Raw genomic sequence first — 15,496 nt, forward strand, 5'->3', positions numbered from 1 at the left:
TATCTACAGAAAATTTTAGAATCAGCTTGCTAGTTTCTACCTAGAAGCCTGATGAGACTTTGAGTGGCACTGTGTTGAATCTATAGGTTAATATGGGAAGAGTCAACATTTAACAATACTGGGTCTTGTCCATTAACATGGTATATCTGTCACTCCATTTATCTAGGCCATCTTTAATTTCTCTAAGCAATTTGTATACTTTTCAGTAGAATGATCTTGTGTTTATCGTGTTAACTTTATTCCTAGCATTTCATGCTTTTGGATGCTAATCTTATTTTTCTTTGAACTTCATGTTCTGATTGTTTAGAAGTGCAGTTGACTTTCGTGTCCTTACCTTGTATCCTGTGACTGTAACAAAGTGAATTATTTATGTGCGGTTCTGCACAAAGAGGCAGGAGGCAAGGGAGGTGGCTGGAAAAGGACCCTCCTGGTGTGCCCAGGACTGGGGGTTTTCTGGTCACATGAAATGTCCAGTGCTGAAAGCAGGAGAGCCCCCAGACAAACCAGGACCAGCTGGTCACCCTCTCTACAAGGGAGAGTCCAGTCCACAAGCTTCATTTTGTCACATCCGTTCTGCCAACTTAATGTGTCTCCAGATGTGCTAATGCCATGCAGAGATGACAGCCATAGACTGTCACAGCTGGAGCCTGGATTTTGTTCTCTGTGTGTGCTGAGGCTTAGCACAGAGTCTTCTAATTGGGAAATAAGGGGGGGGGAAGAAACTCTCCCCTTTACTCCCATCACCTTTAAACAATCACCACTTGCATCCTAGTACATATTTAGCCTGCCATTTTTCTTTGTGCGTTTTTTTTTTTTTAAGATTTTATTTATTTACTCATGAGAGACAGAGAGAGAGAGAGAGAGGCAGAGACACAGGCAGAGGGAGAAGCAGGCTCCCTGCAGGGAGCCTGATGTGGAACTCAAATCCAGTTCTCCAGAATCAGGCCCTGGGCTGAAGGCAGCACTAAACCGCTGAGCCACGGGGGCTGCCCTTTTGTGCCTTTTTAAAAAGGTTTATTTGTCATTGGTATATATATTATGCCCTGCTTGTCCCTCAGAACGTTGTAGCAGGTGTCTCTCTCCTCCATACCACTGTGTGGTCCCTGACTGCCATCATGCAGTGAGCTGATGTCTAGAATGTCGGACTGTTGGGGCCTCTAAACCATAGCGGCAAGGACTTCCCCAGAAGAGGCCATCTGCCATGCAGGAAGGGATGTTGAACTTCCTGCCTGAGACGGTGGATAAGCACTGAGGGTTTGTTCGGGCAGCTTCCTCCACCGTGCTGCAGAAAGATGACAGACATGTTACCTGTCTTCCTCTGGGGAGGGTCTGCAGAGGATCAGTGAATGGGAGAGACTGTGACGTGTGCTGTGGAAAAGGGGAACTGCAGGGCCTTTGGGAATATGGGCAGGGCAGGGCCTCTCTGAGGGGTCAGCTGCACTGAGGGCCAAATGATAAGAAGGATCCAGCCATGGGAAAGCCTGGAGAAGACTGTTCCTGGGAGAGGAACCAGTGAGTCCCCAGAGTAGGAGTTAACATCGAGTTTTTGTGGTTCAGGGTAGGGCTGGTGGGCAGTGAGAGTGGGGAAAACAGCAAGCAGGGAGCTTGGGGACGCCACAGAGGAGAGCCAGGGGCTTCAGTCCTGTGAGATTGATCATGAGGGGTGACCTCACCCCTTCCTCCTTGCCTCCCAAGCAGCACTGTCCTCTCTGTCCTCCCAGCAGGGGACTCCTCCATTCTGGCCTCTGCTGGGGTAGCTCACCACCTCATGCCTTCATGCAGGCTGTTTATTCTGTGTCTGGAGTGCCTTCTCCATACTCTTGCTAAGATACATGTACCCCGACGTTGCCCCTTGCACACTACTTGCCTGTGAAGAGTTGTCCTCCTTTTTTTTTTTTTTTTATTTTATTTTTTTTAATTTTTATTTATTTATTTATGCTAGTCACACAGAGAGAGAGAGAGAGAGAGGCAGAGACACAGGCAGAGTGAGAAGCAGGCTCCATGCACCGGGAGCCTGACGTGGGATTCGATCCCGGGTCTCCAGGATCGCGCCCTGGGCCAAAGGCAGGCGCCAAACCGCTGCGCCACCCAGGGGTCCCTTTTTTTTTAAAAAAAGATTTTATTTATTCTTGAGAGACACTAAGAGAGAGGCAGAGGGAGAAGCAGGCTCCATCCAGGTTGCCCGACGTGGGACTCGATCCGGGTCTCCAGGATCAGGCCCTGAGGCGCTAAACTGCTGAGCCACCCGGGCTGCCCAAGAGTTGTCTTCCTTGACCACACGCTAGCTGTGGCCCATCTGTCAGCGTGTGGATTGTGGGGGGTGGGAGTCCCTGTAGGACGTGGCCTATCTCCTATCCCTAGCGCCTCCTGCTTAGTGGGCTCTTGATAAAATACTGCTTGTTACAGGAACAAAGATCAGAAAGAGCTCAAGAGAGGGATGCTATTTAAGAACGATTTCTAAAAAGTGCAGTTAGGGAATAAACAAAGGAACACTTGTAATGAAGCTTTAGAATGCTGAGATTGGGGCCGGGGTGGCTCAGCCGGTTAAGCATCTGCCTTGGGCTCAGGTCATGACCCCTGTCATGACCCCTGTGTCAGGCTCCCTGCTCAGCAGGGACCCTGCCTCTCCCCCTGCTCATGATCTCTCTCTCACTTTCTCTCTCAAATAAAATCTTTAGGGATCCCTGGGTGGTGCAGCGGTTTGGCACCTGCCTTTGGCCCAGGGCGCGATCCTGGAGACCCGGGATCGAATCCCACGTCGGGCTCCCGGTGCATGGAGCCTGCTTCTCCCTCTGCCTGTGTCTCTGCCTCTCTTTCTCTCCTCTATGTGTGACTATTATAAATAAATAAAAAAATAAAACAAAATCTTTAGAAGTAAAAAATTTAAAATTGCTAAGATTAACAAAAAGTCTTCCCTTAGATTTAAAGGGAAACCACAGTTCTCTGTGGTGAGTATGGGAAGGTTTTTGCTGTGTTTATTGGCCAGTTTCCTCGTTCAGGTTTCCATCCCTGCTTTGGGCGCTTAGGTCAGATGCGGATTTCTGCAGAGACCCTTTTGGTTTATTTAGATTGAGTTTGTTTTCTGAATGTGGTTGTCGATTATTTTTCAGATAATACCCTTTTATATTTCGAATGCAACGCATTACTTTGGTCGTATAGTTGATAAACAAGTGGATCTTTATTCAACCCTTAATGCTGAAATGAATGAGTATTTTAAGGGTAACAGCAATAAAACAAGTGTTGAAAAGGTGGAGAAATTTGGATTATATGGATTAGCAGAAAAAACACTTTTCCACAGGTAAAAGTTCTCTGTATTTCATCTCTTAAGAGTTGTGAAGCATGCGGCAACTTTAAGTGGTATCGAATCCCTGTTTCCCCCCCCATGTCCCTCTGACCCGGTGTGCGTGTATGAAGCCTGGCTGCCCCCAGGAGGGTAGGGGCGGCATGTCCACCCCCGCCCCTCAACCCCCAGCGCAGTTCTGCCCCTGACTCGTCCAATCCTGGGCATCTGCACACAGGGCACAGAAGACAGGGTCACATTTACACACCGACGGTTCTGGGGCCACCACCGTGTGTGTCACCTCCATACACGCCTTCACCTCAGTTAACCCTCCGTAATTCCCGTAAAACAGGTCCCCTCTTACAGGTGAGCAGGCTGGGCCTTGGTGAGATCACGTAGGCTGTGCAGCGTCAGCTCAGTGAATGGCACGATCGGGGCTCCGACCCGGGCTGTGTGCCCCAGGGGCCTGCTCACACCCTCGAAGGGCACTCCTGGCTCTCTTGGGGTAGCCTGGGTTGGGAAACTTTGAAACTTCACTATTTACCGTGTTGATTTTCATCATTGTTGTCCGGTAAAGGGATTTACTCTATTCAGAAGTGCTCTGTGTTTTTTATACTTGTGTGCACTTGAATTACATAAGCCACTCTGAGTGGTGTTGTCGCTCTAGCTGGTTTTTATTTCTTGCATGGAATAAAACCTTGCAGCTAGAGCCTTCTTGGATTTACTGGGTAGGTTGAGGCAAAGATTGTTTTCCTTTGGGGTCTCTGTGTTACACTGAAGCCGCGGTGGTTCTCCAGGGTTGAGGTGCTGGAGATGAGCCAGAAGGAAGACGCCTGGGGTCCAGACCGTGTCCTTGTGAAGTTCATAGACGAAGGCCGGACGGGACTCATCACCAGAGACCAGCTGCTGCGTCTCCCCGAGAAGTTCCACGCTCTGCCCCCCCAGGCGGTGGAGTTTATTGTTTGCAGAGTGAAGCCTGCCGACAACGAAGTTGAGTGGAATCCAAAGGTAAGTTTATTTTGGCTTTTTATGCCCTGTTGCCTTTTAGGATATACACGGAATTGAGGTTTATTTGAATGTAGAGTCTAGAGTTTGGGTGAAATGCCTCCTGTTCCTGGACAGTTAAAGACTCTCGTACAATTCAGTTTTCTGGGGGAAAAAAATAAAAAATAAAAAAATAAAGACCCTCGTACAGACGGCCGTCGTCACCATTCATGCTCACAGTCTCAGAATCGGTGTGAGGGACGCATCAGGGCCAAATAAAGTGGCCGTGAGCCTGGGAAGCAGCAGTGGATGCCCCTGTCACAGGCAGGCAGGGGCGATGGACACTCCCTGGCGAGGCCAGGTGCCTCCCCTGGCGTTGGGAGGCCGGGCCGGGAGAGGGAGTGACAAGGGACACCTCCTGTGGGCCTCCAGGCTGAGGCGCTGGGGCGTCACCACGCAGGCCAGGTGCGGCAGGGAGGAGAGCGCGTGGTGCACGGTGCAGCCACCCCGGGGCGCCTCCCTGGAGCCGTGAGTCCTCTACTGAGACGCTCCTGACTCTTCAAACGAAGGTTAAATTTCTTATCATCCGGCTAATAGGATGTGGAATAAACCATCGCAAAGTAAAACCACTTTGGATCATAAACAAGGTCAGACGCGGTCCAGGGAATAACCGGGTGAGCGTTCTCACGAAGCAGATGAACACGACCTCGCTGCGCAGGCTCGAGAGGCTGCTCACCGCGTGGCCGGCGCCTGCCTTCCGTGTCCTCAGTGTCCTCCGGGCACGTGCCGCGGAAGGTTCTTCCATGCGTAGTCTTTCAAACTAATGTGCAAGCTTCAAGGGCGATGGAAGAGTCTGATCTTGGGCAGCCCGGGGGGCTCAGCGGTGTAGCGCCGCCTTCCACCCAGGGTGTGATCCTGGAGACCCGGGATCGAGTCCCACGTCGGGCTCCCTGTATGGGGCCTGCTTCTCCCTCTGCCTGTGTCTCTGCCTCTCTCTCTCTCTCTCTTTCTCTTTCTGTGTGTCTCTCATGAATAAAAAATCTTAAAAAAAAAAAAAAAGTCTGATCTTGGGAGCCAGCTCCCTCCTATCTCGGTCAGAGTGAGAATGAGACATGCCATGCCTGCCAGGGGCGTCCTTGAGAGAAGAGCAGCCCCGTGCTCGGGACAGGGTGCTCGGACCCGGGGCCCCTCAGCTCCGGGGGTGCTTCAGGCTCTGAGCTTCCAGAGACAGACTGGGTGACTGTTCACAGAGGGGGGCGAGGACGCATGGCTGCATTTTGTGGGGGTCCACAGGTGCTGTTTGCTCTGTCCTTATTAAGTTCCCCTGTTACTATCATTGTCCGCGCAGGGACATGATGGCCTCTGTCACCTGCCTCACGGGGTGGTGGTGGTGAGACTCAGGTGAAATTCAATGGAAACTTTTTTTGTGAAACTATACAGCCTACACCGAGTAAGATATTTTCCTAAAGCTTCAGAGAGGTTACATAAGTGGTTCTTTTCCTAGGTTACCAGGTACATTCATCATAAAATTATTGGAAAATTGCACGATGCCAAAGTGATACTGGCTTTGGGAAATACAGTGTGGGTGGATCCAATGGTGAGTATGCAGTTTTCTTTCTTTTTTTTAAGATTTCATTTACTTAGAGACTGTGCACGTGCACGCACAATCAGGGGAAGGAGCAGAGGGAGAAGCAGACACCCCGCTGAGCAGGGAGCCCAGCCTGAGGCTCAGTCCAAGGGCCGAGATCATGACCTGAGCCGAAGGCCATCGCTTAACCAACAGAGCCACCCAGGTGCCCCAAGTATATGGTTTTCTTAAAAGAAGTCTGTTTTGGGATGGACTCCTAAAATTATTCCTGGTATTCTAATTTGTTGCTTGAATAATGGTTTGTCTCAAATAAATGGAGGATTTGGAGGCTCTATTTAGGGAGAGCCGGGGTTTTTCCCATGTTATTTGGGTCATGAATTTGGTTTTTTGTTTAAGGGAATCCTTTATGTTACAACTCAGCGCGCCCACACAGGGAGACAAGCTTATGAAACTCTCCTTGTGACAGTCTCTGATATTATGATTCTATCCCATTGTTTTTTCAAGCATTGGTTGTACACTGTGAATCAACGTCACACTGTCCACACCGATGGGGAAGCCCCATGTCAGAACGGAGGTGCCCACATGGGATCGGTCACGTGGAGGATTCTAGTCCTTGGGTTTTCAGAGATAGGTTTTATTATGTTTGCAGTTTCCATCTCATTCCTTCACCAAATATTTATTGAGCACCTACTCTGTGTGCTGGGTCCTGTGCGGGACACTTGGCTTCTGTCCGTGAACATAAACTCCTACCCTGTGGAGCTGACATAGGGGTGAGCAGGACTGAGTGTCAGACCAGGACCTGTACGTGGGGCCTCTGTGCATCCCCTCCCATGCCAGCATCGCCCCCTCTATCTGCCTGCACCCCAAGAACTCTGCTTTTCAATTTGAGGTTTTGCTCCATTGGACTTAAATCTTACCTGGTATGTTTATAACACAAGAATTCAGTTCATAAGAATTGTTCTGCTGAAAGTTATTTTTATGAGACAGGAGAAGCCTTAACACTTACAAGGAAGAGTTTGGGTGTAAGATTAAGGGTTCAGAGGAGACAATGATTTTTAGTACAGAAGATAAAGATTACCGGTGCAGGTCAGATGAAGATTTGGGGTCTTGGTTTACATAATAGTCGATATCCTGGTTCTCGGTTGGGAGAAAAAATGGAATCTTTTTAGAGATTTTCAAAACTATAGCTAAGGAAATGAAGAAGCAAAAAAGAAATCCACCCGTCAGTCAGCTTCCACAGCTCGTGTAGCGGTGTCCATGGCACCGTGGGAGGGCAGCCCCCACACCTGCTTCCTTCTCCACTCACACCTCTCGGCTCCCAGTTTGAGTGGAGAGAGGCTCTTCTGCCATGCGCAGGTGGGAACCTGTTCCCAGTGTTCACTTAGGAAGGTCTCCAGCTGGTCTCAGCCTGGCCCCCCTCCCCCAACGTGAAAGGGACACCCAGTCCTGGGTCTGCACCTCCCATTGACAGGAGGGGAGGAGCACAATGTTGCAGAACCTCATCTTTTGTATAAATTAAGATGGATGAGAGTATTTGGGTTGCAGAAGAAAACCAGTGGAGGAATCTGTCCAGAACACAGGGTATAGGGCCCTGGCGTAGGCCCTTTCTGGGCACTGGCACCTCTGAGCCTTAGGGTCCTCCTTGTTCAGGAAGATCTAAGAGTTTTGTGTGTGGTCCCAGCATCCCAGGGGCCCCCTGGCCCCTGACCCCATCATGCTTCTGCAGGGTGGGAGTGGGCTCTGGAAGAACCTGACGTGTACGCTCAGTTATGAAATCACCTGGGAGCTGCGAAGGGAGCCCACGCTCACCCAGCATGGCGCACAGTGAGAGCGCTGGGTCACGCAAGAGCCTTTTCCATTGATTTGAGAGTTCAAAGAGCGGTTCCCACAAATACACTTTTTCTTTGATTCAAGGTGCACATTACAAAACTTTCAAACTTGAAAACATCTGTCATTGATTATAACGTGCGTGCTGAAATTTTGTCGATGGGAATGGGCGTTGACAACTCAGAGCATACAGAACAGCTGAAGACATTATACGAAGGAGCTAAAATGCCAGCTGGTGAAGGAAGCCTGAGCCAGGCCCTGTGAGTTTTAATCTTCCCTTTGGAGGTGCCGTTTGGTGGGACTAGAACAGGAGTTTATAGGGGCCTTTTTTTTTTTTTAAAGTTGGGTAGGTTTCTGAATCCCCATGTTTCCATCACTCACCTCCAATAATTTCTCAGACTTGGGGAATCTAATTTTATCCATACCTCAATGTGCAGTTTTATTTTTGGTGGAATATCATAAAACAAATCCCCAGCGTATTGTTTCACCCGCATGTCTCACAGAGTAAGGTTTGGTTAGTGTTTATTGACATGCAGGAAAGCACACACCTGTGGTAAGTGTCGTCAGGTGGATTTTCTGAGCACAGAAGCCAGCCCCCGGGTCAGAGAGAGTGTGACTCACGCGCAGTTGTGTCCTCCTCCTCCTCCACCTCCTCCTTCACTTCTTCCACCACCTCCTCCTCCTCCACCACCTCCTCCTCCTTCTCTTCCTCCTCCTCTTTCTCCTCCTCCTCCTCCTCCTCCTCCTCCTCGTCCACCTTCTCCTCCACCTCTTACACGTCCCTCCTCCACTTTCTCCACCTTCTCCTCCACCACCTTCTCCTCCACCTCTTACACGTCCTCCTTTCCTCTGGGAATAGGAGGAAGGTCTGTGAATGGGTCACGGAGCCGTACAGAGGCCCACAGTGTCAGGGGCCCCGGGAGAGGTGAGACCCCGGCCGTCCCAGGGGGCCTGTCGCCCCTGACTCTGGGAACGGGGGGAAGGGCCGTGAGTGGGTCACGGAGCTGCGCAGAGACCCGTGGTGTCAGGGCCCCTGGGAGAGGCAAGACCCAGGCCATCCCAGGGGGCCTGTCGCCCCGACCCTGGGAACAGGAGGAAGGTGCGGTGACTAGAGCAGAAGGGCGGGAGAGCAGCCCAGGGCCAGATCTTGTTGGGCCCCTGGCCATTTGCGAGGACCAGGCCCTGCTCCGAGGAGGTAGAGCCATGAGAAGGTTTGGAGCAGAGCAGCGACCCCATCCAAAGGGGCTCGGCTTCGGTGTGGAGAAGGTGGGGTGGGGCTGAGGCCGTGCCAAGGGGGCACGGCCCGGGCGGCCCCTGGAGGTGGCGCGAAGCAGCTGGTGTCTGAGTGTTGGTGGTGACCTGTGCTCCGCGGAGCCCCGTGGGCAGGCCCGGGCCTGGGTGCGAGCCCAGAGGAGCGAGTGCCAGAGTCTGAGGGCTGAGCCCGGCAGAGGCGGGGGGCCGTGGGCACCGGGAGGGGGGCCCGAGGAGGAGCAGCAGCGAAGGAGGCCTGGGGACAGACCCCCAGACGGCAGGGGAGGGCTTCCCGGCGCAGGCTGCCGAGAGGAGGCCCGACGGGCGCGCACAGCTGGCAGCCCTGGCATCCCTGGCGTCCGCCGCGGGGCCCCTGGCGACAGACGAGCGCGGGAGGGTTTTTCAAAGAGCCCGCAGAGGTTCAAGCACTCCGGCCTGAAGTCGTTAGTTTTTACCTTAATGCGTTTGGGCCTGTGGGATTAGGAGACCTGTCCGTTCTACAGGCTTGGAGGAAACAGATGGCTCCACACTTGCTTGTAAGATATTCTTTTAAAAACGTGTCTTGAGAGTTGAGTGGACTCGATGGAAACGAGGCTCGGTCACCTCTGTGAAACCCAGCAGCTGCACCTGGGCCCCGGCTCTGCTCTGCCCTCGGCACCTCGGTTCTGTGTGTGCGGGAGTCCTGCACGCCTGTGGGCTCACACACGAGGTGGCGAGGTGGCCGTGCAGAGGACTGCGAACGGGGGTGGAGCCTGCCCCGGGGGGCCTCCGAGTCAGGAGCTGGATTGGGAAGCCGTGGTGGCGATCGGGATCGGAACGAGGAGAGTGGTGCCGTCCTCGCAGCAGGTTGGGAAAAAGGACAGACCCTGGGGACGTGAAAGATCTGGAAGCCAGGGGGCTTGGTGACCGACGGGCATCGGGGGTGTGATTGTCTAATTCTGAGCCCTGGGCCGGTGAGGGTATTGGCCAGGTGGACAGTTTCGGGGTGTTCATTGGGGAGGAGGAGATACCGAGTTGGTTTGGGACACGTCGGGTTTAAGGATTATGGGGAGCGTAAGCCCGGGGCTCAGGAAAGCGGGGGAAGGCTAGTTGGCCGGTTGTGGAGAAGAGTCACAGCTTGGTGGCTGTGCGACGACGGGTGGAACCCCAGCGGGTGAGGGTCTGGTGAAGGAGTGAGAGCCGTGGTGGAGTCGAGTGTGCGACGGGGGGTCTGGTGCTGCAAGTGGGGAGGACGAGGCCCGGGGAGGGGTCCCTGCCTGGGTGGTTGGAACACAAGGTGCTGCCTTCGCCACTTGTGAGGTGCCGCACATGGGCTCCGTGCGTGTCACCCAGCAGTCCCCTTGGAGGCACACGCACCCCCGCTCACCATGGACGTGTGCGTATGGGCTTGCTCGTTCAGGCTTGAACTCTCTAACAGGCTGCACAGAAAGTATGAATTACGTTGTCACCCATGAGGAAGGCAGCTGGGCAGCTGGGGAACGGGCGAGAGGGAGATGTTCCGCTGTGTACGACCTTTTCATTGTATTTCAAAACATTGAACCACGTAAAAGTAGTTCCCTCCTCAAAAGAAAAAAAAAAAAACTTAAAATTTTGTAAAGGACGAGGCAGCCCCTTCTGTACTAACGTGGCGTGACCTATCTCTAGTTATTAACTGTGATCAAAGGGGCAGAGAAGTGAGTGGAGTAGGGTGCGTGTGTTTAAGGGATGCGCACGTGTGTTCTACATAGTTGGCGTGATGCTTGCTCGTGCAGAGGTTTGTGGATGGGACCCAACCGGGGAGGGGGTGTCTCGGGGAGGAGGTGCTGGGGAGCTAGGGCAGGGGAGCACAGGTGGCTTTTACTTCCTCCCCTTTTATCCATTTTGAAGAGGGGAGCAGAGCTGGTTATTCTCAAAGGTAAATGGTTTGAAAGGGAACGTTTTTGGCAAATGAGTTCATGCCTGTATGTGCCCGTGTGTTTCCGGGATCGGCCCTGGGCTCGCCACTGGGGCGCGGCAGTGAGCGGAGCTGGGGCCCTGACCATCCTCTGTGAAGGAATCGCAGGCCCCACGCAGGTCTGGCCGTGTGGTTGGCACCTCGTGGTCAGTTGCTGCCTGCCTCTCCCTTCGAGCTGGGAGGGCCCCGTAGAGAGCCCGAGCTTGCGGTGCCTTCGACTCGGAGCTAACCTGCACCTCTTCCACCTAGCGTGCCTTCTCCAGCAGAAGATGCTGCTCGTCCGCAGAGCCCACGGCAGGACGACTCAGAAGGAGGTGCTGATGCCCAGGCAAACCCAGAAATCCAAAAGCATGGTTGGTGATTTAATACATGGCTCACTGAGGGGCGCCTGGGGGGCTCAGTGGGCTACGCTCTGCCTTCGGCTCAGGTCATGATCCCGGGGTCGTGGGATGGAGCCCCACGTCGGGCTCCGCACTCAGCGGGGAGCCTGCCTCTGCCCCTGCCCTGCTCGTGCACATACACACACTCGCGCACTCTCTCTCAAATGAATTTTTAAAAAATCTTTAGAAACCATGGCTCCCAGGATCCTTGGGTGGCTCAGCAGTTTAGTGCCTGCCTTCGGCCCGGGATGTGATCCTGGAGACCCGGGATCGAGTCCCACGTTGGGCTCCCTGCATGGAGCCTGCTTCTCCCTCTGCCTGTGTCTCTGCCTCTCTCTCTCTCTCTCTCTCTCTCTCTCTCTCTGTGTCTCTCATGAATAAATAAATAAAATCATTAAAAAAAAACAAAAACGTGGCTCCCTTAAAATCATGAAAGCTTGGGAGTTTTCCAGCATCGGCGCTTCCCACTTCTGGATGAAGTCTATAGAAGGTGACATAGACTGGTCTTACCTAACTTTCTACTCTTGACATTTCAGTTTCCGATATATTTTTTAAAAACTTTTCCTTTTTGTTAATTGAGGTATAACGCTCATCCAGAAAAGTACACACATCCTGAGCGAACGCTCATCAGAGCCGTTGACACGTGTGTACGTGTCCACTGATGCGCTCGAACATTTCCAGAGCCCCAGGAACCCCCTTCATGCACCTTCCCCGCCTGAAACCCGTCCCAGGAACCGCTGTCCTGACTCCGTCACCATCAGTTTTGCTGATCAGAAGCACACAGTCTACCCCCTGTGGCTTCTCTCACTTGGCGTTCCCTCGCCGTGAAACTCACGCAGATGATCGCAAGGAGCGGTGGGGACTTTCTTACCGCTGAGTGGTGTTTTGTGACGCAAATACACCACAAGTTGCACATCCGTCCACCTGTTGGTAGACACGGAGGCTGCTTTCAGTCTTTGACTATGATTAAGGCGGCCACATTCTTGCTCACGTCTTCAGATGGAAGATTCAGGGGTGTTAGACCGAGTTCAGATGCTGTTTTAGGACGTGTCACGTTCACTGGTTCCTCACGTACGGTGGCGACCAGATGACTTCCCCTCTGGCAGGCGCCTCTGCTGCTCTCAGGCGAAGGTGGCCGGGGGCCACCGCAGAGAAGCCTTTGGCTGCTGGTGGTAACACTGCTCCGTTTCGGGTCGTGCATTTTTAATTTTTGCTAATTATTCCTTGCGAGTGGACGCTTGGAAGTTGAGGCTGTCAGCACTTCCTCAGCGAAAAGTCGCATGGACAGAGTGAGTACACGTAGGTACGTAGAGTGCACGGGTACGGATAAATAACTTACTGGAACATTTGACTTTCTGCCCAGAAACGTTACCTGAAAACACGAGTGATTGTTCCCTTAGCAGAACCACAGAGCCTCCGAAAAGGTACGTCCACCTGCTGCCGGGGCCCCTTCCCCACCCGCCCCGCGAACGGACGGACAGTGGTGCCCACGTAAGTCACCGTCTTCTCTCCTAGCTTCCACCCACAAATCAAATGGTTCCAAAAAGACGATGTGGTCATACTGAAGATAAAAATAAGGGATGTAAAAGATTACGCATGTAAATATTTCAGAGATAGAGTCGTTTTCAGGTAGGTTCATGTGTGTCTCGCCAGAGTTAGATCGGAGTCGCTTGTAACACGTTAAGAGACCGACCTTCTTTCTGTGCTCTAGTGCCTGGGCCGGAGAGAAGTTCTACTTGGCCGACCTGGAGCTGCGGGCCAACATCGTGAAAGATGCCTGCGAGTGCACAGTTACAAACGAGGAGCCTGTGATCACCCTTGCAAAGGAGACGAGGGCGTCGTGGTGCAGCCTCCTCAGACAGAGGGTGAGTGGGGAGGAGCCGGCAGGTGTCCGCGCCCCAGCGAGCCTGACCTAGCCTGTCACTCAGCGTCACCCGTTCCGTTGAACAGAATCCTAATGTGGCTTTTGATTTCGATCACTGGGAAGAATGTGAAGAGGACAGCCACTTCCCCCAGGGTAAGGTGGGCGCGCCCTCGGCTTGGCGGAGGTTTGGCCACTGGCCGTGGCCCTGGGGGTGGGCGTCAACAGGAAGCCCTCGTGTGACCCTGGTGGCACCTGCTCCGGGTTGAGGAGGTATCCACTCGTAATTAGAAGCGTACCTTCTTGTGACACTCTGACAGATCTTTTTCCCAGGAGAATAACCTCTCTCTAAGCAGGCAGACTTTCCCTGCTCATTTCTTGCCTAAAATAATGAAAATATCAGGATGGGTAGAGCTCTAGACCCTAACGGACTTTTCCTGCACTGGCCAGAATAACGGCGGGGGGGGGGGGGGTGTTGCTAACTAGTCTGTAATTAACAGATTTTTCATTAATACCAAACTCTTGTAGTTGCGAATTCTAAAAAAAACCTGCCCTGCAAAGTGGCAGAGGCGACCGAGAGCGGGGAGGAGCCGTCGGGGGAAGACTGGAGTGACAGCGAATGAGTGGGAGCCCCGGCGGCGCACAGACGCGGGGCGTGCCGTGTGGCTCGGAGCTCAGAAACGCGGACACGCACACGCGGCTTGGCCTCCAGGGTCCACGCTGACCGGTGTCCCGCCGCGGCCCTGGGTGGGCCTGGTGAGAGGCAGGCGGAGGGGCAGGGGGCTGCTCGGAGTCGGCCCACGCCCCCCCCCCCCCGCCCCCACGGCCGCCTGCCTCTCACGGAGCCCGTCCCAGCACACTCCCCTGGGGCGGCGGGGGGCACTGCGTGCCCCTGCATGGGTGGATTGGCCCCCCGCCCAGACCTGGTTGGTGGCCTGCCCTAAACCGGGGTGTGCGTGTGGTTGGGGGTCCCGTGCAGACTTCACGCAGCACCGCCTCTCTTCTCGGGGGGCTGCCGGCTGCCCACGGACAGAGCACGGGGGAAAGCGGGGTTACCTCCACGGTCCCCAGCCGGGCCCGGGCTCCTGGAGGTGCGGCCCCCGCTTCTGCAGAACCGCCCGCACCTGCTCAGCCCCTGGGCCCAGGCTCCTGCTCAGTGGAAATGGAAAAGGACGTGTGGGGCCCCCGGAGGGGACTCGGGACACCTGGGCAGGTGGGGGGGTGCTGGCAGCAGCCCGACGCCATCTGGGGGCCAGGCCGGGGGCTACCGCGGGGTCCGAGTCCTCGGGGGAGGCCTGCAGCCGTCGCCACCTAACTGCAGGAGCCCCCGAGCCCGACTTGCCAAGTGACCGGGGCATTGCAAAGGGGAGCGAGATACCACCCCTGCGCCCGTTGTCAGCAGGGGCCCCACGGCTTTGCCTGGACGCAGGAAGGATCGGTGACCGCACGTGACCGCAGGGACGGCCAGCAAGACTTCTATTCTCACGACCCATCAGAAAGCACACACGGCCCGATAGATAAGCCGCCGCTTGCACAAAAGGTCCCCTGTCCCCAGGCTGTGCCCAGAGCAGGTCAGGATCCCACTCTGGCTCTCAGTTTCCTCATCTGTAAAATAGGACCTTGTCGCGTGGCCTCGCCCTGCTCCCTTACCCGGGGACATGGCCGGGTGGGGCCCCGCGAGGGAGGTCAGCCCACGGCCGCGGGTGGGAGGGCACGCTGGGCAGCCGGGACTCCCGTGGGGGCTCGGCAGGTGTCGCGGGCGCCTGAAGTACGGGGGTGCTCGGCCTCTCTGTTGCTAACTCGGGCAGCTCTTGAGGTAGGAAGTGCCGCGGTCTTCGCTGGCAAAGGTTTGGACCTTGCGGAGCTCTTGCAGGGGCCCCAGCAGGTGTCGGCTTATGTACCCCGAGCTCCTGCTCCCACTCGGGGAGGCCTCCTAGCTGGGGCCGGGCTGCCGAGCCGCACCGGTTTCCCGTGGCTGTTGGCCACCTGCCGCCGACGCCCGCTTATATTCACTCTCTTGTAAAACATGGCAAATAATAAGAGCAAGTAATAGAGCTGCAGAAATCGGGGCGGGGTGGGCGGGGGCGCAGGTTCTCCTGGGCCAGGAGTGGCGGAGCAGGGCCAGGTGTTTAAATCTTGATTTCTTTTTTTTCAGTGATTTAAATGTACCGTTTGTAGTTCTGAATAGCATTTATGGGACATACACACTGACTTGTGACATGTAAGCAATTAACAGGGTTTTTGGCTTCTGTTAATACATACTGACTTCACGTTTGGGGGAAATTTCTGAAATGCAAAGTAAAAGTAGTTTTGTGTCTCTGCTTCTAAAATTGCTCACATAGTCAATCGTGGTGTGAATGTCTTGCCGGTGTATCAATAAAATTTCAGTGTT

At 54.1% G+C, this 15,496-nt stretch overlaps 1 protein-coding gene across 7 annotated transcripts in view; it reads left to right on the top strand.

Annotated features, from left to right (window-relative positions):
* TDRD12 (tudor domain containing 12) overlaps positions 1 to 13,902 on the top strand; it is a 70,292-nt gene extending 56,390 nt beyond the window's left edge. For 5 of the 7 annotated variants that reach the window (XM_072749906.1, XM_072749881.1, XM_072749883.1 and 2 more), the window contains 10 exons: positions 3,111 to 3,298; positions 4,078 to 4,288; positions 5,769 to 5,861; positions 7,767 to 7,939; positions 11,113 to 11,216; positions 12,607 to 12,667; positions 12,759 to 12,872; positions 12,955 to 13,108; positions 13,194 to 13,260; positions 13,633 to 13,902. In XM_072749906.1, coding sequence (XP_072606007.1) covers positions 3,111 to 3,298; positions 4,078 to 4,288; positions 5,769 to 5,861; positions 7,767 to 7,939; positions 11,113 to 11,216; positions 12,607 to 12,667; positions 12,759 to 12,872; positions 12,955 to 13,108; positions 13,194 to 13,260; positions 13,633 to 13,727 — 1,260 coding nt within the window. In that variant the 3' untranslated portion in view covers positions 13,728 to 13,902. Of the gene's footprint in view, positions 1 to 3,110; positions 3,299 to 4,077; positions 4,289 to 4,861; positions 5,324 to 5,768; positions 5,862 to 7,766; positions 7,940 to 11,112; positions 11,217 to 11,430; positions 11,655 to 12,606; positions 12,668 to 12,758; positions 12,873 to 12,954; positions 13,109 to 13,193; positions 13,261 to 13,632 lie in introns of those variants that run through there. The other 2 variants (XM_072749903.1, XM_072749909.1) reach the window with 2 other exon arrangements.
* The last annotated feature ends 1,594 nt before the right edge of the window (positions 13,903 to 15,496 follow it).

The sequence above is a fragment of the Vulpes vulpes genome, chromosome 1, assembly GCF_048418805.1.
Source record: "Vulpes vulpes isolate BD-2025 chromosome 1, VulVul3, whole genome shotgun sequence".
Lineage (NCBI taxonomy): Eukaryota > Metazoa > Chordata > Mammalia > Carnivora > Canidae > Vulpes > Vulpes vulpes.